Raw genomic sequence first — 23762 nt, 5'->3', positions numbered from 1 at the left:
ATGTGCAGTTGCAGGAGAGGGAGAAGACCCCCAAGGTAGGGGTCCTCTTTGGTGGATGTCTGCTTTACATATAATGTTGTGTGCAAATGCTCGGCCCGATGGCCCCTGATCTGGGTGCAGCGTAGCCGATGATCGCCGTTTGGTACAATTTTTTATTTGGAATATTTTGCCCATTTCCAATGTAACTCAATTTTTTTTTTAAAGCATGAATGTCCACGTATCGCAGAGTGTATGATTGTGAGGTTTTATCCTTTATACAGAAGCGTAAAAAATAAATCACATTATAAACACAGAATTTTCAAGTTGCTTTTTATGTAATAAACTTTTACAAAAATCCATTTAATAAAAGGAGGACAACTTCATTGATATTTTGCATAGTACAAAAAAAAAAAAGCACACAATCGAGGTTATGTGTTATGATTCTGGGGCAAAGTTTAAAAAGTAGCCATATCTAAAATATGGGCATATCACCATAGCAACCATCAAAATACTTTTTTTTATACAGAACTGTCAATCTTTACTGTTTCTTTTCTTCTGTATTATGTCCTCAGATAAGGGGCTGAGACAGACGTGCGGCTGGGAAGGACCGCCATTTACATCCCTTCCTTGCTGAAGATGATGGGAGAAGACGGTACAACCACAGCCAAAGTGCAGCATTTTCTCCGCCCTGATCTACGCAGAACTCTAGTTGTATCAAACATTTTTAAGATGTTGTGAATGCGTGTATGTAATACACAGACCTCGGCATTTCCGGTTTGCACTGGTGTAACTTGTAGCATGTTGTTTATTGCCAATTCAAACTGCATCGGCTGTTGTCCTTATTAAATGTATTATGAAAGGGGAGCTGCCATTTGCCAGCTTGTGTAACTATTTTGGGCGATTGAACAGGGGTTATGTATAATATACCTAACTGAGTGGGACGCTGTTAAAGTGCTGCAATTACTATAGCAACCAATGGAAGGTTCCCATTTACCGTAACCATTTACTTTTCATAGGTCATGTGATTGGTTAATACGTCACATGTACTGGCGCAGTAGTTGGCACTGTCCGGTAACGGCTGTAGTGAATATAGAGAGCATCGCAGGTATAACGGTACTGAGCGAGCATACCGAGAAAAATGACTCTCCATTTCTGCCAGTAATGAAACAAAATTTGACGCTGCCCAGGGCTAATCCTTCACTAACTATCCATTGCGTTAGACATAAGATTAGGTTAATTAGTAGAATTTATCTTACATTGAGATTGGAGGTTCCGATTGGTCAGTTGGAACGAGGCTCGCATGGCAGCCATATTAGTTTCTGTAAAAGGACCAGGCACAATGCTACAAAGAAAGATGGACAACTCAGCGAGTGAGTACACAATGCAGCAAAGCTCCAGTGAACCACTAAGCTTTAAGAACTGGATCTATACACAAAATACTAGATCTAAATTGCTGATTTAACAGCTTTTCAAAACATTTCCATGTGCACCCAGTGTACAGATTCACCACGAAAGGTTTCGGAGGAAATAAAGAGACGACCAATGTATTATTCAGAGACCAGCAGGGCTTCACGGGAGCCCTTCACAGCTGCTGAATCGGAATATATTCACTAGATGCCTATTGAGTTGGAGCAGGACTTATACGGGCCAGCATGGCTAGCGTACATCGGCGGTCAATTTTCTAAAAAGCAAAAGTCATCAGATGGTGGAGCGTAAGAAAATCCAACAAATGCGTCGTCTGGCTCTTCAACGCTGGCATTGACGATGGAATAGTCTGAGGAAACACACACGGAATCTGGGACCATTGCATCTGTAAATTCTCGGTCAAAATTCGAAATATCGTCGGGGCCGTTCTAGCGAGTAAAACAAAAGGCAACGTTTAGTGCTCAACAGCTAACAGTAGAACTACAAATAGTATTAAAGCAACATTTCTGACCTCTAATCTAAAAAGTGTTTAAGAGTTTTAATGGAGTCTGCAAATTTGATATCTTATATTGATATTGTAACAAAGAAAAAGATGTAAAATTGCACAGGTTTTGGGACCCCAGGGGGCCATATTAATAATATTGATAATATATAAAACACATTTTCATCAGACTTGCTTTTTATACATAAACACTGTTGTCTTTATCGATCTCAGCGGTGGCTCATCTTAAAACATTCACAAGCAGTTAAAAGCTCCCCCAATAATGTCTCGTCCAGGTCCACCAGTGCTAACTGAGAAACCAAGACTGGAAATGTTTAAAGCATGACACAAATGGCTTAACCCGTTCATGTAATGTAAAAAACATGGGGAATTATATACACTACTGTTCAAAAGTTTGGGGTCACTAAGATATTTCCTTCTTTTTGAAAGTAAAGCTAAATTTGTGCATTCAAATAACATAAAATAGATCAGAAATGCAGCGTAGACGTTAATGTTGTAAATAATTATTGTAGCTGGAAACGGCTGATTTTTAATGGAATATCTTCATAGGCTTCACAGGCCCCTTATCACTCCCATCACTGTGTTCCAATGGCACGTTGTGTTGAATAATCCAAGTTTAAGTTACAGCAAGAAATGTCCTTGTTTTCCCATGAAAAGTGACCCCAAGTGAACAGCAGTGTATACAAACACTACCACTACTACTACTAATAATAACTCAGGCAAGGCACCTACCACATGAGGGTCGTACGGTGGATGTATTTTCTTTTGTACAAGATCTGACCAGTCTATAGATGCAAAGAAAGGATGGTTTTTGATATCTTTCTGCAATAAAAAGAGAGAAAAAAATAGTACTTTATTAAGAAACCCCATCCAGAGTCATCCCAACATAGTAACGTCGAAACGATTTCTTACAAAGTCATTATTTGCTCCGAGTCTCAATTTGGGATTTTTGTCAAGCAGTTCTTCTAAGATGGACGAAGCAGGCAAACTTATATCCGGTCTCATAATCAGAGGCTTGTGAAGAATATTCTCATACATCGTAGCTGTGTCTCGGTTGTAAAAAGGAGGCTGCAAAAATTAAATAAAAAAAATAAACATATATATATATACATATACACACATACATATAGTAGTTTTGACTATTTATATTGACCAATGTCTAAGGGGTAAGAGTTATATATGACATTTCTTTTCTTCAATAAAGAAATAATAATATATATATACCCTATGATTGCTGTTGGTCTGTAGAGTGGGAATAGAACTATGGTGTATTTTGCTTGGTTTATTGTCGGCTTTGGGTGTTCTTGGGTATTCTTTTCCACGTCAGCCAAAAGCACTGGATGCGAGTTAGAAATCCACATATACAGCACTCTGCATACATACCAAATACACGCTACTATTTCATGAGCCTTACCAGGCCATGCAGCATTTCATAGAGAACAGATCCCAGGCACCACCAGTCTACGGTGTTGTGGTATGGTTGCTTCAGTATAACTTCGGGTGCTAGATACTAAGGGGAAAACACATCATCGGCACGTGGAATGAAACTTTACAGGGTTTGTGTAAAACACGTTGATAATAAAGCTGCTAGTAACGGTGATGTACTGTAAACCTTAGAGGCTGTAAAAAGCACGTTCACATTTTCAATCCAAATAATAAAACAGGGAAGGTATTGCAGCAGAGATTTACAGCCTTTGGTCAATCACGGGTCCCGTTTACAATAAATTATTATGTAAACCACATCTTAGTTGAAATAAAAGTAGCGTTTTAAATAACTGACATTGTTCCACAAAATACTCTGCGGTATTTAAAAAGAATGTAAGATTAGATCCTAGTGCATTATATGCGGCAACGTGGTGCTGGTATGCCAAGACAAAAAGACACTTTTCCCAGCCCCCTGCTTAGTTTCAAAAGGATTTTCCACTTGTGGCATTTTCATCTGGGTCCATAGCCTTAAAAGAACGGTAACTGATTACAGCCCATAAAACAGGTTTAAACTCCCATAAAAGCGCCCCCAGTCTCTTTGTACCAGTACATGTGGGTGTATTCACTAAACTGTGTTTTCACAAAATGACTTCATTATACACAGGAATGCCACAAGGTAGGCTACCCAACGCTCTCCATCTTCTGGGGTAGTGGGTTTGTGAATGGGGCAGCGGTAGCCCCCAGAGAGCCTTTAGTGGATGGGGAGCGGGTTGGAGTAGATGAGGAGTGGCTGTGGCCAAACCTGACGTCCCTGCCAGTAGGAAGAAGAAACTGACCCAGAGACCCAGGGAAGCAGAGCTTCACCCGGAGACTCCGATCCATACTTACACAGCTCCCAGGTACTCCTACAAATTATTAGTGAGAAAGAATGGCTGAGCTGGCCCTACAGAATGTATAATTAAAATCGGTGAATTGACTCAAGAAATTGCCCCATACAAAACTGATTTACAGAAAAAGCAGATAAGGAGGGCCCTGTTCACAGGAGCTTACAATCTGAGCGATCCTCATATTTCTGTATTAGAACATTTAGAACTATATCACAGTGTAATTACCTCTGGTGTCCCACAAAAGGTGAGCGTAGTGTCCGAAGTCGCGACCCCTTCCTTGCATAACCCAAAATCCGTTAAAACAATATGACCCTAAACAGAAACACAAAAGTTCTGAGGACTGCAAAAATTGCTTAACAAAATACATCAATACGAAATAAAAATGTGATTACCTGGGAATCTAAGAGAATGTTTTCAGGTTTTAGATCTCTGGGGGGGATAAAAGAATAGCGTTTAATTCCAACTTATGAAAATTCACGTAAAATAAAGTGTTTCTGCAGCCGTATGACGTACCTGTATATGATTTCCATAGAATGCAGGTAGCCCAACGCGCTGGCAATTTCCGCAGAGTAAAAGAGCGCTCTTGGTTCAGAAAAATAACGCTCTCTTTGCAGATGGAAAAAGAGCTGCAAGATCGACAGACATAGAAACGGTAATCATAAGACGACGACAAGGGAACAAAGTCCATATACCGTGAACCTGCATATGTTACAAAAAGGCATTACGGCGATTCAAGTTCTACCCAGCAAATCATATAGGATCATGCACATAAAGGGCCAGGGCGTACCACCAAAGAGCAAACGTGTCCAGAAAAACCCATGAATACCTGCGTCGACTGACTGATGTAGATAAAGAATCAGCTCAAAGGCCGGAGACGTAACCAAAATCAACTAACGGGAAGAATGTAAAGAAAATCTGCAGCGGGAAAGCCTTGTGACTCATCTCCCCATACATTTACAGGACAAACGGGTTATTATATGTCGCCACGTGACGAGAGCCGAGATGCTATATTTTAGAATACAGTATATAGAATGTCGTATCACTTTCTGATACTGGGTGTTGGGGGTACACACACGGTAACGACGGGGGACTTCACTCCCTACACTGCTGTCAAACATGCAAAAGACATTGCAGGCCAGCGTCACAAGACAATTACAGCGGGGAAAATACACATTAATAAATCCACTGTATAAAAAATAGTCAGCGTGTAATCCCGTTTTAATGTTAGACATATGCTTTGTGTTTCCTGAGCGGAGGTTGCTAACCGTGCGCCACGAAAGGGAGAACTTAAAGTGAATTTGAAAGCAAATTCTTCCTCTTAGACACACTCCATAAAATGAATGCACGTGACCTAAACACTATTGCACAACCAAGAATATAACACCCAGCAGCAGCGGTTTCTTCTGCGTGCCCGTCACAATGACATTGCTATGGAGCCGCCGTCTCCTTACCAGCTATGCGGTTAGAAGGGGCCAGACTGGCTACTTCCAGGCTCTCATGCCATAGAAAGTCTTAATGGCTTAGATGTAATGGGATTACTGTGAGAATAGTAAATCAGTGGAACAGCCTCCCAGCAGAAGAGGTAGAACATAATACAGAAAAGGATTTTAATCGTATATGAATCTGAGATGAGATCAAAAGGCAGGTTTAAGGTTTAACTGTTTACAGGAGGAAAAATGGGCAGACTAGATGGGCTGGATGGTTCTACCATCAAATTCTATTTTCCTTTGTGAAGTCGAGAAAGTCGTGAAGTTACAATACTGCAGCTTCTCTCCCAACAATATAAATATTAATTATAGAGCCCTTTAACACAAGCGCGTACTTTTGCATAATTTCCAACATGAATTGGTTTGGTGTAACTACGGTCTGGTGTTCTCACAAACTATCATGGCTTACCTCTCCTCCATTAATAAAATCCAGAACAAAGAACAGCTTGTCTGATGTTTGAAACGAGTAATGTAACCGCACCAGAAAAGGATGTTTCACGTTTTTTAAAAGTACGTTTCTTTCAGCCATAATGTGCTTTTGCTGGGGATAAAAAAAATAAATAAAAAGGGAAAAGGTTGGAAAATTATGATTTTACATTTTTGAAATTTCAATTTAACATTTAAGATTAGAGAGAGACGTAGAGTCAGGAACTAAAAATGCAAAGTATCCACGATGGTAAACTTGGCTTTCATCAATTATTATTAATAATAATGTTATTCATTGTTTTATATACTGCCATCATCTTAAATAAACTTTCATTTCTAAATTAGAAGCCAAAAGTTGTTTTAAACTTTGATATCGGTTTGAAACTGCTCTGTTGGTTTTGTGCCAGGCTGTGCCATGTTTGGTTGGTACTAGAATACACTGTAGGCAAAGGGCATGAGGTGCAGAGCTGTACCCACTATAGTGAATATAGTGAATTTAACCCACTGTTGCCCAGCTGAAGGCCTGCAGACCACATGTTCTGCCCTCCTGTGTATTGATATTGTCCCATTCACTTGCATCTAGTCCGTCACTGAATGATATCTGGCATCACGTGGTAAAAGAATGAGCAACTCATGCGGTTATTGGATCTCCCCGTTTTCGGTTGGTATCGGAAGTATTCACACAGAGCCACCTGGTCTCATAAGAGATCTTGTAAAACCTGCTTTGCCGGATAGAACGGAGGTCTGTCTTACAGAACTCTACCTGCAGACAAATTCTTGGAACATGTGACAATACCTAGAAACCACAGCACTAGGCATTTAAGAATCAATTGCCCCGGGGTGTTATTTTTATCTCACTGCAGCACGCTATATCGTTATACCACCAGCCAAAGCACGCTAGTCATATTTGTGTTAATTCCCAGGACTGGAGGATCTGACGTAGAAGGCTTAAGCATATAAATAGGTGAGACGCCATACTAAAGGTGGGTTTGGGTTTCCAAAGTAGGTCATTATCCAGGGCCAGGAAAGAATAAAACACACGTAACAAAGGAATACATTAAAGGGCCAGTTCCGGACAGCTGACTTTCAGTTTTGTTAGTGGCAAATGGGCATATATACCTTTACTAAACTAACGCAGCATGCGGCCAAGTGTATCCAGCCATGAGCTGCTCGCTGATGGAACCCATCTGCCTCTGGAGCAGCAACAGAGGCAAGTATGTGGTCCTACCGGCCACCGGCCCACCAGGAATTTGCCTGGCGTCAGAAAGCCAGTCTAGGCCTGCATATCCCCGAGTAGACCCAGGAAATGGACAAAGTGGATTAGCAAGTCTTGCCTCAGGGTTCTAACCTTATGGAGATCTCTGTAAAGTCACAAGAGAGCTTAAAATGAGAATGTGGAGACCCTTCCTTGTGGCGGTTTACCACCAGGCGACCTGTGACAGTTCTTTATTCCAAGGAATACAAATAAACTCACCTCTTTCTTGTTAAGGATAACTTTCTTAGTTAACACTTTAACTGCATAGAACTTCCCGTCATGTCTCCCGCGTGTGAGAACAACCTGAGGAGCATCAAACAAATACATTCAAAAGGGTATATATTTTTCTTAAGTACAACAATTTAACACTTCATTATAAATATTAATTGACATTTTCCTGGAATAAGCATATTCTTACCTTTCCAAAGCTACCTTTCCCAATCAGTCTTAGGTATTCGAAATCTGATGGTTTAGCACTGAAAAAAATCATTTAAACAAAATAGTTAAAATGAAGTTGATCGTGACAATAATTACAGTTTTTTTCTTCTAGTACTCGTTGTTTTATTAGGGAACAAGACTTACTAAGGGTTTCCAGTAGGTCCCAGGTTGTAGCTCTGAGAAGGTGAACCATTCTGTTCGAGGAAGGAATAAATAAAGGTCACACCAATATTGCATGGTAATAGAGTCCAAAAAATACCATAAAGTTTCCAAGGATTTGAAATCATGTAGCATAGCATTTACCTTCTGATCAGCCCTCTCGTCCTCGTCTTCTGAAGGTGCAGACTGAAGCCTGGGACAATCTAACTTTAAAAACACCTGGACATCAGGGCTGCGGAGATTCATTAGACGGAGCGAATCAGTAACATTTTAACGCAAGGAAACCAAGAAAGATAAAACAGTCACTCAGATAATATTTAAAGAAAAATAAAAAACAATCATCAACCTCATTTATGCGCGCACACACACACACACACACACACAGTCCAGAAGAGCACAGGGAGCGGAATAACCTTCATATCTGTCAATGGATTAATTAAAGTACAAGAGGGAAACATCTTTAATAAAAGGAGAAGTGCTAGAATTAGAGATCATGCATTAAATTAGAGAGTGGAAGAATGTGAAACAAAGTAGTACATACTTGGAATAGACTTCCAGAGGAAACATATATTGATGTATAAACACTAATCAAAGTCTTACCACTTTATAAAACATTAACTCAAGTATGCATTCAACTTGTAATTAGGGGAATGTGCCACTAAAAACAATACAGACCCAATGAAACCAAACCCTAAATACCAACTAATAAATTCCTATATGTAATCACTACCCCTTTTTATTAAGTAAATAAGTAACAGCAAAATATTCTTCATCCACAGAAATCTAGCCTTAGCTATAGAATTGCAACTAGCATTGACGTTAATGTATAAAATGTGCCATAAAAAGCAATAACCCAATTGCATACCAGGAAAATTGCTCAAAATACCGATACAAAACCGTATCATGCATCAACAGAGGTAGGATCCTGAAGATCCACGTTTCATTCTGTCAAAGTGCTTCAAATAGCGCTTCAAGGACATAAAATGTGATTCCATACATGTATAGAACCCGAATACTTACCGAGAATACTCAACCCATTCCATTTTGAATCACAGGTATGAATCCGGAGGTTTCATTTTAAAAGAAAGGGTCTTGTGGATTTTTAGTGACCTTCTCCAAACGGAGAGAGCGTCCTTGTGTGGAACGAGCTTTCCCCGACGAAGGTAAGCGTGTGCTGGTGAAGGCGAGCAGCCTGATGCTTTATAATTCCACACCTCACTTCCCCCATTGTTTTGAGGGAGGGAGTCAGGGGTCAGCAGAAACTCCCATTGTTTACAGGTTCACCATAAACTACATGGCTTCTCAAAAAAACACTTGTCTCATTTGTCGTCTTATCTAAAAACGCAGACAACCCAGTCTAGATTTCCAAGCTCAGCCAGTTTTCCTGCTTTTTATATAAATAGCTCATTGAGGTTAACATGTTCGCTAACCCCTGGCCAACAAGATCACCTTGAAGAAAAAGGAATTGCATTTCATCCAGGTTTGTTGGCTCTCATTCCCCGAAAGACCAGTCAATAGTGCCCACCCTTAAGGCCAGGTCTACTGCATCTGTTCCCAAAATGAGCCAAAAAAAATGAAACGGTGTTAAGAAAATAATAAAAAAAATCTAATTTCACCTCCTTAGTGGATACATCAGTAAGCCAGATGGGATAGCAGGGTTTGTCTGCCTAGGCTTATTACATCAAATGATGAGCAAGTCTAAGCGTCCATAGACTTTCTGAGTGCCAGTGCCACCGATTCATTTTTATTTTACGTCTAGAGAAGCTGTGGATCGGTCTATGACATTAAACACATGGCTTTCTTCCTTAACAGAAGCCCGGCACATACGTTGAAAAGATCAGGCCACCTTCTTACAGAAATGTTTTCTCCGTGATGGAAGTAGGAATCGAACCCAGAGTGCCAGTATGTACGTGGTACTCATCTGGCACTCTAAGGGTTAATGAGACATACTTACAGAAATGTATGCTTTGCGCGTACTGTGCGAAATGTAGCCACGCAGTGTACATTATTCTTTTTTTAATAACCCAAAACAGCCTTGAACAATTCCGCCTATAAAAATCTGAGTGCTTAGTGTCATCTTTTTCACAAACACAGGAGAACCTTTTCGGTTAGCGTGCTTTCCTTGCGTCACGCGACTACCGGCGAGAAATGTTGCTTGTCTTTATGTTTGTGGGTCAGTTGTGCCTGTTAGCGGATAAACAGATCTCTTTCAAACAAAGTTGTTCATAAACATGTTTACAGTAGTCCCAAAATTACCTTTTTGAATGGCAATTTAGCAGTAAAATTTTGTAAACACACAGCGCGCATGACTTTCAGCAACCCATTCACTTGGAGTGGATTATACCTCAAGTGATGAAAACAAGTGTCCACTAACATCCTGAACCTTTGGTATTTATATCGTACACAGCAGCGTATACAGTTAATATCTCCGCTAATATGGGAAATAGGTGTTAAATATATGGTGTTTTTTAGTTTTGGTTCCAAATTACATTTGAAAGGAGTACCAAAAATAAAATATATTACATGGGCTTATCTTCCGGCATTCCTAAATATGTTTCAGCTCATGGCAGCTGGCAGATTCTGTGGTTTTGTTCATTACTTCATTACATGTATGAAGGATGAGCACACCTGTGTTTATGGGGGGGGTCGCTGCCTGGGTCTGACGACAGCAGAGTCCCCAGCAGGGCATCTTTAATATTAATTGGCCCTGAGCAAGCACTTGCTTGTCCCCACCACACTCCCTAGCATTCACTTACATCATCATATGACATCATATACTGTCGCTCAGCTGTACTTTATTTCTGTACCAAACTTCAGTAAGAAATGTACCAATGTAACCAGTAACCAAGGCAACCAGTAGAGCTTTAGCTATTACCACACTATATCTTATTCCTGAGTATGATGGGAGTGGTAGTCTCACCATAAAAACCATAAACCTATTGTGTGCAGAACAGTCGAAAACCATAGTTGCTCCTTTGGGTAAACAGAATGATGGGATACAGGGAGAGAACGGAATAACTCCAACAGACAATTAACAATAAAACAATACTCTGTTCTTTGTGATCAGGGGTAGACATTAAAGTCCAAATATAATCCACAAAAGAAAGAGGTAGAGATAAAAACACGTAGGGCAATTCTGAATTTTAAACAACAATACTTAATGCAGTCTGTTTAATGGCGCACACGCACACACACACACACACACACACACACACCTATCATTTAGACATAAGAAGTCGTGCGTAGACCAGCGCCAGACGTAAGTTAAAAGGATAGAAATAAACCCAAAAACAATAAAAGCGAGATTTATCTCCTCATTGGAGCAGTCCCCAAACACTCCTGAAGAGAAGAATGCAATGTAGTTTGCAGCAGATGTTAGAGCCAAAAACAGGTAGAATTCCTACACATTTCTTGTACGCTGTCTAGAAATCCTACCTGTTTTTGGCTCTCCCATCTACCACAAACCACATAAAAAAATACACAGTCTGGAGTAGACTGCAGGCACAGAGGATTTGCTTTACATTAACAAGCAAATAAAAGTGACGGCTACTTACTGGCTGCACAGCTCTGGGTGTCGCAGTATATTCTGAATAAATTCATTCAGTCCCGCTCGCCTCTGCCGGATAAAATCTGGGTAAATGGGAAAGGGTTATAAGGGGATAAAAGGCTGGTGGCATGTACCAAGCTGCAAGCAGAAGATCCACCAATATTAGGCAACCAGACTTTACCACTCTTATTCTTGAGCGTGATGGGAGAGGTAACCCAACTGACCTCACCATCTTTTTTTCGTAGTAGGCACAACGTACATATATCATACGGAGGCATAGAGAGTGAGGAGAAATGCTACAAATATTTGCCCAATATTTTTAATAACCTCTGTGTTAAGGGCAAATGTTGTTTTTTTTTAATCAACAGACGTTTACCATACCTGGGAACTCCGGGGACGCGGCCAGGACTGCCTGCTAACGTCACCGATCCCCCCCCTTCCCCACGACCTGGAGGATTTGGGAGACCCGAAAAAGTGACACTCAATAAGGCAGCTGGGGAGATCTCTGATCTCCTTTGTTCCTGGCCTATTTACACAACAGCATAGTCCTCCATGGCATCATTCCCTTGCACTGCACACGCGGGTTGGGATATGACATCATACCCCGCGCCCTGCATGAAGAGGAGTCAAGAGGGCTCTGGGTAGCGCCTATTAAAAAGTTCACTGACCTTACCTGGATCAAAGTTATCCCCAAATATCCGTTTGGCAGGAATCTTCAAGTTCATGTTGGGATACTGTTTCCGAAGCTGGGGAGTCGGAGAGCACAGTAGGATTAAATCAGGTCATGTTGGGTGTATAGTACCCTAATCTGACATTTAAATACTTAAGAATAATACTTTCACGACCATACTACCGGTATTTCTATTCTAGTCCTTAAATACTTGATCTTATAAAACTCTTGTGTCCATCATATGGATAAAACACAGAACGGTTGTGAAAATATGTCATGATTAAACTGGAAAAATAATGTATTCATGGATAGATGTTCTAAGAGAAGCAAGAGTCCCAAAGTGTACTTACCGTGTTGTACAGTTTATCAAACTCTGCATACCGCCTGAACACAAACCATTCATTTCTCCCCACAGAGACCATGACCTTGTAAACCTGTGGATACAAAGCAAGCGTAGCGTTGGGCCAGATGTTTAGCCAATATACCGTAATACCAGAACTTGGTTCCTGGGTTATTATTATTCCCGGTCTACCTAATACTTCCCTGGTAAATACATTTATAGATATGTACCTTATATGCATTGGATCAATTGCAGCTCGTGTAATGCCTGTATGTGTAAATGTATATTATGTTTGTTATGTATTTGTTAAACACCCCAGCTTTCAAAACTGTACTGTGCTGCATTATATGTTGGCACCTAATAAATAATGGCTAATAATAATAATACTATAATATTGTACAAAGAATTGCATAGGTAATACATATGAAGAAGAATTAAGAAGGACTTCCTTCTGTCTGTTCTTTCCTACTAGGAGAGCACAACATTTCCATGTATAGTGCAAAGTAGAATAGGAATGGAGCTGGAATAGGTGTGATTACACAGCGTCCACTATTCAACTTACTGTAAACCGCTTTCTGTTTTCTCGATGTTCATCATGGCTGGGAATCCGCACACTGGGACAGCTTGTCTTAGGATCCATGTATATACACGTATATAGGCACCCGGTAGGGGTGCCGCACCGCTAGTTATTATTCAAACTTTTATTTATTGTTATTTACTGATTTTCCATTGTGACGCCTAAAAAAAAAAAAAAAAAAAGAGACCAAAAAAAACAAAAAACAAAATGTCCACGTCAGTAATTATGATATTTAGCAAACCGTGAATAAAAACAAGGTATTAGAAAGGACTTCCAAAAAAATTATTTGTCCCTTTCAGGTTTCCCATCTCTATGTCAATTTTGAAACTTCCAGGGCAATGAACCTAGTATCATTTGCATAAATCCGTAGATCTATGTTAAGCTATGGCAGGGAGGCTTCTTAAAAGAAGTCATGCTTATTTTTATCATTATATATAATACACACACACATATATAATACATACATATACACATATTATATATATATATATATATATATATATATATATATATATATATATATATATATATATATATATTACACACACACACACACACACACACACACACACACACAACTGTCTTTTAGTATAGGCTGACAAACCCACAATGTGTGGTTGTGCATTCCAGTAAACAGAGCATTATACACTGAGGTTTCCTACAGCCATCCAATGGGTTTGGAAAAACAGTACAAATTCTGACAATAACATGACGATACATTAAGCCATACTGGTACAGAAGAAGAGGACCCTGCTCTTCTGAACATATAATCTATTGGGTTACAGAAAAACAAAAACTCACTCTTTCGTATTTCCGGCAAGTGAATTGATTCTCTATTGGTGCCATATTGTCTAACCAAAAATCTTACAAATCTCGAACCTGACAATTTAACAAGAATTCCATATTTCTCTTTTGTGTGTTATTTCACATTGAATTCAATGAGTTTCCCTAAAAAAAAGGTTAAAAAACTTGTCCACTTTGTGTATTAGTTGTGATCACCCCCAACACATCCCAGACACAACCCAACGGTGCTTTGTGGTTTTATTCTAGAATGTCACACCTAGGCACGACCAAATTCCAAAAGTGTCAAACACAATTCCATGTGCTATTATATCACTGTGCATTACTGAATAATGGGTATTTATCTTCTATTATGCGGATCCCCACATGCAAAATACTCAAAGCAGATAATATCTTCCAATATTGGATAACACAGCAAGAAAGTGCATGGGGATAGAATCTGCAGAGAGCTTCTGCTTCTGCTAAGCAAGACACACCCAGACAAATTTCACTCAAATCCTGGAATTTGAGAGAAAAAAAAATGTTCTATTTGGTTTCCTGAATACTGAAGAACTAAAGTATACAGGAGACCAGTGCTAGAAATGAAGAACTTAACCTCTTCAAGGGTTCCAAGTGTTCACATTTACATATTTTAAACAGTATATATATATTTTTTTAATTTATTTATTAAAGAGCCGCCCAGAAAGTTCACCAGCAGTGACCAGGCCCGAACTGGCCGCCGGTCAGTGCTTCCATCTTCCTGTGTCCGCATGTATCCAGGAGGCAGCTGCATGCCTGTGTTTTATCGGCCACTGGTCTTAAAGAGCCAATGCTACAGTTATCCTTCCATCCAAACACTGGCAGTGACTTCATCTACTGTTTGCGTATCAAACAATACACAGGTGGCTGCACGTATCAAACCAGATGAAGGTCATTAAAAAAGGATTATTTTTTAAATAATTTTAACAATGTAGCAATACAACCACAGTTTGCTGATATTAACCGAATTTAATAAATGATTAGAGACAAGAAACACCTATAAAGAGGTTTATCAGCGTTGTTTGCACATGCATGGGTATTATTGTGTTCACATATCAATGGAATTCCCCTGTATTTCCTGACTCAGATGCCACCTACTATTTAATTGTCTGCTAATATGTAGGCTTCAGATGTACTGCCAAGAAGCCCGTACCCTGCGTTTGGCTGTTTGGTATTCAGGCATGAGTTGGCAATTTCCACAAAACGGTAATATGGGAAGACAGTACAGGGAAACTTCAGAAGGGAAAGAATGGCGAAGGCTTTTTGGACCATCAATTAAATATTCAGAACACAAGACTGAAAAAAAGGCCAGGTATTTCAGAACTAATCTTGAGACTGAATTTAAAATTTGCATTAAATACAGCACAAGGTCAGAGGCTGGGGAATACAGATAAAAAAATTAATAAAAAGTGGGGGGATGGAGAATGAGGAAAAAAAGAAGAAGAAAAAAAAAAAGCAGAGTACATGGTTGATGAGATGTGGGTCTTCATGTTTCATATATTCCAACGTTTGATGTCCTGTCTTGTCACCCAGACTGCGTGTCAAAGTAGGAAAAGAGTCCTATCTAAGCTTGATGAAGAGGAGTCCTACCATGGGCTTCACATGTCTTCCCAGTGATTACACAGGAACAATATTTTAAGCTTATAAGAACTGATGTATTTTATATATTTTTTTAAAGTGTAACTTAAGAGGAATCAGGAATAATGCCATAAATGAAGTGATAGGTTGTGCCATTTTTCATTGACTAAATAATTATTTTGTCATTTCCCACAGTCTGCATTGCAATCAGTTTGGCTGACTGTGCATGTAACTCTTTTGTCAGAACAATATTGCAAATAATGAAAACATTTTAAAATGGTAGTACTTGGAAAGCACATCAGAAATAAGAAAGACGAGAATAAGAGTTGGAGACACTCTGTTAGGTTCTACAAAAGATGAGGTGGGTTGAAGCCAAAGACCTCCTAGGCCCAGTTTGCTTCCAACGGTTTAGACTGAGAAGCCCACAGGCTAGAGGAACTGGGCAACATAAGCCATGGTTTATTATGGCTGGGCACTGTCCTAGGTCTTGACCCAAAGTAATCCGCTAGTCACCATCCTTCTTCTGAGGGTTTGGATGTGACCACCTATCCCACCACTCTGCCTTTCATGGCTGGCCAATACTGGGAGGCACACTATGGAGGAATGTGCTAGCACAGAAAAGTCTCCATAATATTAATGGGCCAGTTTCGGCAGTTAGAAGAGGGCTCTCTGATCTGCCCCAGATATTACAGGGAAAGACGATGATGTCCTGTAACCTCAACCCTCACCATGTTGTTCCTAAAAAGAGATGGGTTGTCAAGAAGACAAAGCCCTACTGAAAATCAACCTTCTTATAAGGTTTAAAGACATGTGTAGTAATTACTATTTTTCATACGATAAACTATAATACAGACCAATGATTTATATAGTTAACGACACTCTCCCCACTTGATAAATGGCTATTCAGTCTAATCTTGACCCATCCCTGTTTCTACCAGTGAATTTACTTTAAACCATAAGCGCAGAGTAGACCAGAGTATGCCAGAAATGCAAATGCTCGTAGCGAGCACGCTCTAGCTTTACAAAATCCATTTGCTTTCCTTGTTTTGTTAAAAGCAACTTTAATTGAAACATACTGTAATCCGATTTTGGAAAGACAATATCAATGTTAAGCCGTCTTTACTTGGATAAGTTAATGATCTTTGTTTTGCTATGGCTTAAGCTCTGATAGCGTTAGACATGGATACTAAACCCAAATGCTAAACGTATTAAAAGAATGAGACGTTTGTGCCTTCTTCTTTCAATAAAATTGTGCATTTTATTCCATAGACATCTCATCCAAACGTCTGAATTTTTGTGCCGCTGTTTTTGGAACCAGTTGGTAAAGGCTATCCCCACCCAGTAATCCCAGTTAACAGAGCAGCAAAGATATACATAAGATGCAAGCCCAGCCAGTAGGTTCCTAGCCAACATCAAATGGAACAAACAAACCTCAGTGCAAGATAAATGTGTTACCCCCCCCTCCAATGCTTATCGGAGAATAAATAGAATGGGGGCACCTCTGGGTAAAAACAGCCAAGAAACCCAGCAATAACATCAGCAGCTGTACATACTGTGATAGCATTGGAATACGGTCCACAATCAACTGAACTACTTCATAGGAGGTTCATCTGTGGTTACCTTGCATTCCTCACATCTACAAGGTGTTAAAGCACACCCGTCAAACCATCAAAAACATCAATAGGTGGCTCATACAAAAAAAATACCGCTGTGTGTTAATTATCTTAAGATGAAAAATATCAATTAATTAGAAGTGATTACTTTGAGCTTTAATGCGATGACCGCGGAGACCGGGAGATGTTTGGCAACGGGTGTACTGCTCAATTAAAGATCATCCGATGGGAAGGGACAGAACTTCTCCAGCTTGCTATTTACCGTGAATAAACTCTTTGTGAATGTGAATCCGAAAGTAAATCAGGCGGCCTGAAATGGGATTTACCCAAGCAGAAGTAATCTAGTGTTTTAACCCAATGGTTTGTTTAGGTAAAATATCACTTTTTATTTCATAACACTTTGATTAAAGACAAGATTTATCTTTAGTGCAATAGCAAGAATAGTGTTCTACGGCAATACGTTTGAAATAATGTGTAATTAAAGAACAAATTACCAGCGCTCAAATCCTAACCTGCAAATATGTACTTTAAAACATAAGGCTCTAGTACTGTGTTTTGGCCAACGCACAGAAGCTCACACACCGCATCAAGGTGCAACGCTGATCCCCTGAAATAAACGAGGACTAAAAGGCTGGGCTTCTTAACCAAGCGGCTGGGACACAGTCTGCCACAAACCTTGGCTTCCATGACATAAATGTTAAAATAAGTATCGCCATCACAACTACACTGACTGACAAACAGAAAGCACCCCCTAGTAAATGTATCATATGTATGGAGCTGTACATACACATAGATTTCACAGACCACGTAGGTGACAACACACAATATAAGGCAGTGCAGGCCCATATACGAGAGGGTTTGATGCCATAAATACACTATAGATTCGCAATGGGGGGGGTCCAGAAGAATGACACTTTTTTATTTTATGGTCACTGACCGATCAGCAGCACTCTCTCTGCGTTTAGTGTCTTCTAGGACTTCCTAGAATAATCAGCAGCACTCTCTCTGCGCTTAGTGTCTTCTAGGACTTCCTAGAATAATCAGCAGCACTCTCTCTGCGCTTAGTGTCTTCTAGGACTTCCTAGAATAATCAGCAGCACTCTCTCTGCGCTTAGTGTCTTCTAGGACTTCCTAGAATAATCAGCAGCACTCTCTCTGCGCTTAGTGTCTTCTAGGACTTCCTAGAATAATCAGCAGCACTCTCTCTGCGCTTAGTGTCTTCTAGGACTTCCTAGAATAATCAGCAGCACTCTCTCTGCTCTTAGTGTCTTCTAGGACTTCCTAGAATAATCAGCAGCACTCTCTCTCTGCGCTTAGTGTCTTCTAGGACTTCCTAGAATAATCAGCAGCACTCTCTCTGCGCTTAGTGTCTTCTAGGACTTCCTAGAATAATCAGCAGCACTCTCTCTGCGCTTAGTGTCTTCTAGGACTTCCTAGAATAATCAGCAGCACTCTCTCTCTGCGCTTAGTGTCTTCTAGGACTTCCTAGAATAATCAGCAGCACTCTCTCTCTGCGCTTAGTGTCTTCTAGGACTTCCTAGAATAATCAGCAGCACTCTCTCTGCGCTTAGTGTCTTCTAGGACTTCCTAGAATAATCAGCAGCACTCTCTCTGCGCTTAGTGTCTTCTAGGACTTCCTAGAATAATCAGCAGCACTCTCTCTGCTCTTAGTGTCTTCTAGGACTTCCTAGAATAATCAGCAGCACTCTCTCTGCGCTTAGTGTCTTCTAGGACTTCCTAGAATAATCAGCAGCACTCTCTCTGTGTTTAGTGTCTTCTAGGACTTCCTACGAAAGGTTTCCAGGGACTGTCTTGTTGTGAGCTCCAGGAACTAACAGCGCTTTTCTCCTGTTATTTTCTACAATATACCATATGTTGTAAAAAAAAAACATGTAAACATCTAACATATGCTGTCTTAAAAGGTGTAAAGTTCACTATGTTCATGACGGCACGGTAAATCATGAATGGTGGAAGCCGTTAAGGATGGCCACCCAATGACTTGTAGTGCTTGACTATTCCGAAACATTCTCATGTGACACACCATGAAATTGCAGATAATCTGTTACATTTATGCCCACATTTTGATATTTTACACATGGGGGGGGGGTTGTATAAAATAAATGATTGGTTTTAAAGGTGAAAATCTACAAGAATTATTTTCTGTAAGGAGCAAGAAAGCGTTTGTTCTGGTTTGGATCGCTACACTCTGCTTTGTTAAAAGAATGGGAATGGGCACTAATTTATTGGAAAACAAAGACTTTCTATGGAGCACATTTTAGCCTGTTATTGCCAGGAATCTACAAATTATTCAACATTAATCAGAGGACAGAGACATGATTGTGTCCTGTAAGAGACAAGCACTGTGCTTTGTTTCTAGAAAAAAAAGCATTTTTCTTTTTACGCTCCCGTTTTCATATTCTTTTGTAATTCATACTACTAATCCGTGGCGTACCCAAAAGGAAGAGTATGGATTCTGTTTTTAATCAAAATAAATTGCCATAATGCTTTGCTTAATGCAATTTAGCTGTAACAAGTAGCATGCCTGCCATATGACCTGCTATGTGCCAAGTTATTGAGAAAACTGTATTTTATATATATTTTTATGACGTCAGATGAATATATAACATTTTTAGGATAATAACCGTAAAATACTTCCGATAGGGTCATTGGGCAGTGTAGTCCAGTTGAAGATCTGGACGCTAAATGTCCATTTAAATATACAGTACATTGCATGGCGGGATTCTACAGAATCCCCCATACGCATGCGTACCTCTCCCCACCCCCCAGCTAAATGCAGTGCAGGAGATGAGTTGTGCTGATAACATACTTTCCTCCATTCAGCACCACCATTAAGAATGGTAAATGATAAAACTGGAAATTCGTAAAGAATAACCATACACAAGCCACAGACAAGGGACCAGGCAAAAGCGTGGTCAAGCAGGAGAGGGGTGGCTGCCGGCTGAAGACAAGGCAGGTCTGGATGCCGGAGAATCGATAGCAGAAACAAGTCTGAGTAGGCACTGGGTCAGGAAAAGAGGGATTAAATAAGATGCCCAAGTGCAGACAAGCCACATCAGATGCAGCATCTTTTGCGTAATCATGTCTGCAAAGCTACTGCCAACATGTGCAAGATATCTGCATAACACGTAGCTGTCCATGTCCACTGTTAACCAGGAATTCGACAAGTCCTTCAAGCCCCAGCTTTAGTAAATAATCCTCAATCACAAAAGGAAGGCCCAGTAAGATAGTTCACATGCTGCAAAGCAGTACCCACACATTCTGGGACACTACTATTGGAAAGAAAGCTAAAACGATGTACCCCAATGCACCATCCATCCAACTCCATGCTGACACTCTTCCTGGGACAACTACATCTACTAACCCTATCTACAACCATCACGCTGCTCTCACCATCACAAACCGTATGGAAGAGATACATCAAAAACCTGGAGCACCAACTCTTTACTTTATACCGCACTTTATATTAAATGCATTATAATTCAATAAGGACATACATTTGGTTATTCAAACACTCCTTTATCGCCATCTGTTGAATCACACATTTGCTTTGTGGTTTGTTTGTACAGTAACTACGAAGCACCAGTACAGTTATGCTTAAACCGCTCCTTCACGGATGACTAGCTCACTCCAAGGAAACCAATTATATTCTAATGAGGTCTTTTGACCTGCTCCGTCGAACAACACCTTTAAACCTTTTCTTGAGCCGAGCCGACAGGGAGAGCCGCTAACCAGGTCATCAGGAACCTAAAGTGGGACCAAAAAGGGACAGTCATTGGGAATATGGGTGTCTTGATTTGGAACATAATTACCGCAGTTTTAAAAGATACATTGGAAACACTGTGTAGGCATTTATATTTATGGATTGGATACATGTACTTTTGTTTGCTGTGCTGTTGCAGTTTGAATGAAAAGGGGAGAAAAAGTATGACGAAGTATAAAAAAAAGGTCTACTGAGAAGAACCCAGAGAAGTGAAATCCTATTAGGAGCGGTAGCCTCTACTTGGAAACAATGACAGTTTATACCACTGAGATTGCAAATTCAAGGCCAGCTGCAAAGATTTTGTTCATAAAACATAAAATTAAACATCTGTAGGGGAATAATACGTGAATTTGGCAACTGCCAGTGATGATGCTATTGGTGTCCATCAAACTTTGGGCTGAAAGGAGGCTGAATAAACTGTTCTTACTAGGGTCATGGTACACTCCACCCATATAATCCTCCTGTTTTTGCCACATTGCACACACACAATACCACCGTTAACTCAGAATGTGCATCGCGCATGGCCAATACATACAATGTTGACCTGCTCTGACAGTTACAAACAAATCGGAATGGTTGGAATTCTCAGAAACGATCAGATCGTTCAGCCAATAAGCGACCAACCAAACTAGAATGCCTATGGTAAGATGGCAGGGCTTTACGGCAAGTAACACTTATTGTTGCAACTTCATAGAAGAGAGTTGTCTGCGGAAATTCACAACAACTTTTTGTTGGACTCTGGTAATCATTCTTTGATGCGTGTAACGGTCATTTCACACTGGCAGCAGTTTTGCATCCTTGCAGTCTCCTGTACTCACAATACTGGTGTAAACACTTCATAGACATGGTTTAGTGTTGTGCACTTCCATAAAGAAGGCATGTGTGTGTGGGTGTGTGTATATGTGTGCGCGAATTATGCTTCCGATGGAAGTTGATTTGAGAAATGGCCTCACTGTGATAATGGATTGAAATATATATTCTGATCATTACTAGTCTGTCATTTGATTTTGAGTATTTAATAAAAGGCTGTAAAAATTGTTTCCATCTAGCACTGTGCTGAATAACAGAATTGAAAACACAATGGATGTGATGATAAGAACGTAACTGCTAAACAGCTTTGCTTGATGGCATATAGAAAATGTTAAAACAAAATAAAAACACATGTGGGTCCTACATGCAGCAGCTAAATATAGTGATGAGTAGAGTGTTCTGTATTTAGAACGTTGCTCCAATCCTCCTTTTTAGAAATATGGACTACAGGAATATGCCATGGATGCTAATGCTTTTCTATGTATTGAAAAAAGAACTGGCAACCATCACTATTTCTTGTTCACTAACATCTTGAGGACAAATGCCACACCAGGTGCATCATGGGTGCTACCTACTAGATACATCATGGGTGCTACAGTTATAGGGATCATGGAGAGAGGGCTGCCTGTTCTCCCCTCTAGCAGCAAAGGCCACCATCCCCGGCTCCGAGTATTGGGTAGAGTAGCAGATACTCTGCAGGGAGTGTGCAGACCCGTCTCCCATTACATATACTGTGATTGGGACAGCAATGCTGCACTTATGGGATCTGCAAGGAGTATAATCAGAGTGAAGAACAGTTTTTACCTCTTCAAAAAATGAAATAAAATAAAAAAAAATTTATTTATATATAAACTTTTTATTATTATTTGACGTCACCAAGACATAAGGAGTACCCTAAATTTACAGAAGAGAACACTGGGGTCCACAAATCATTTTTGTCAGGATTTCTAGACTTGTTGTGTTGCTCTATGACAGCAAGGACAAAAAAACTTTTTTTTTTCTTATGGATGTGAGTGCTAAAACCATGCAAATTGGCCACATATCACCCTGTAGGAATATACAATAAAAAAAAAAAAAATACATGTCACCCACCAACCCAAATGTATTAAAAATAATAAAAAAACAAATAGTGTAAGGGTGTGTTTTGGCTCTCGTAAACCTATTTACTATGCATGTGGAGTAGTACGCTACTCTGGTGAGGCTGCTAACCACGTTTCTTTTTAGCAGTGGAAAAAATACAAACCAAAATGTGTCATATTTTTCAATTTTTTAAAATGTTTTATTTCTAATAAAAATTAGTGTTACATGTAAGTATACCATAGTTTAAAATTAAACCCTTGCTTGTCTTAAGTGCGCAAAGGGTTGAAGGAAGACAAGCAGCGCTAGTCCTTAGGAGGTTAATGAAGCAATCTAGTGTTACTCAGTGTTATTACTGAGATACTGCATTTTATAGAGTGCCACACGTGTTTTTCTAAAATAAAATGTATTTTTATTAAACAAATACTGAAACACAGCCATATGACTTGCTACGAAAATGAATCAACTTGCAATTGAGTCACTGCAGAGACACACACATCCCCTCCGCATTGGGGCTGTTAAGAAAAAGACTACTAATTGCAGCTAGCAAAGACGGGCAACCTCAGCACCATAGCAGTGCACTGCAAGGATGGCTGAGGGCGGTTGAAGTATAGTTGGTACTAAAACGCAAGAGGTTTCCTAATCCGGACGTTGGATTGTCGTTAATTTGCAGCTTGGATCTGCACAGAATGCAATTTATCCTCAACACAAAGTAGTAAAATGCGCAGGTGCTGAACCTTAGAGGACCATTAGAGAAGGCTACTAATTTCTGCAACCTCAGCGCTACAGCCGGAGTCTGCAAGGATAGCTGAGGGTTGAGAGTGTATACTTGCTATGGGGCCACCTTTAATATCAATTGCCCCACCGTACTTCCTAGCATGCACTCGCACTCACACTCACAGTAGCCGGTGCCCTTCATGAGGGGTAATGAAACAGAGGTGGCTCTTTACTTCAGGCCTCCTCCATT

At 40.0% G+C, this 23762-nt stretch overlaps 1 protein-coding gene across 1 annotated transcript; it reads right to left on the bottom strand.

The window, feature by feature from the left end:
* Positions 1 to 1652: 1652 nt before the first annotated feature.
* Positions 1653 to 13180, bottom strand: LOC149305453 (serine/threonine-protein kinase Sgk3-like). The gene is made up of 16 exons (XM_089477517.1): positions 13103 to 13180; positions 12551 to 12634; positions 12204 to 12276; positions 11538 to 11613; positions 8128 to 8215; positions 7969 to 8018; positions 7805 to 7862; positions 7606 to 7689; positions 6115 to 6246; positions 4732 to 4844; positions 4611 to 4647; positions 4444 to 4530; positions 3321 to 3416; positions 2819 to 2974; positions 2639 to 2728; positions 1653 to 1832 (listed from the first exon to the last, which is right to left on the bottom strand). The coding sequence occupies exons 1-16, from the start codon at positions 13178 to 13180 to the stop codon at positions 1653 to 1655; spliced, it is 1482 nt and encodes a 493-aa protein (XP_089333643.1).
* Between the last annotated feature and the right edge of the window lie 10582 nt (positions 13181 to 23762).

The sequence above is a fragment of the Sceloporus occidentalis genome, unplaced genomic scaffold, assembly GCF_023333645.1.
Source record: "Sceloporus occidentalis isolate IW3139 unplaced genomic scaffold, rSceOcc1.0.p SCAF_11, whole genome shotgun sequence".
Classification (NCBI taxonomy): domain Eukaryota; kingdom Metazoa; phylum Chordata; class Lepidosauria; order Squamata; family Phrynosomatidae; genus Sceloporus; species Sceloporus occidentalis.
Note: the sequence above shows the minus strand (reverse complement) of the source record. Positions and strands in the feature narration are given on the sequence as shown.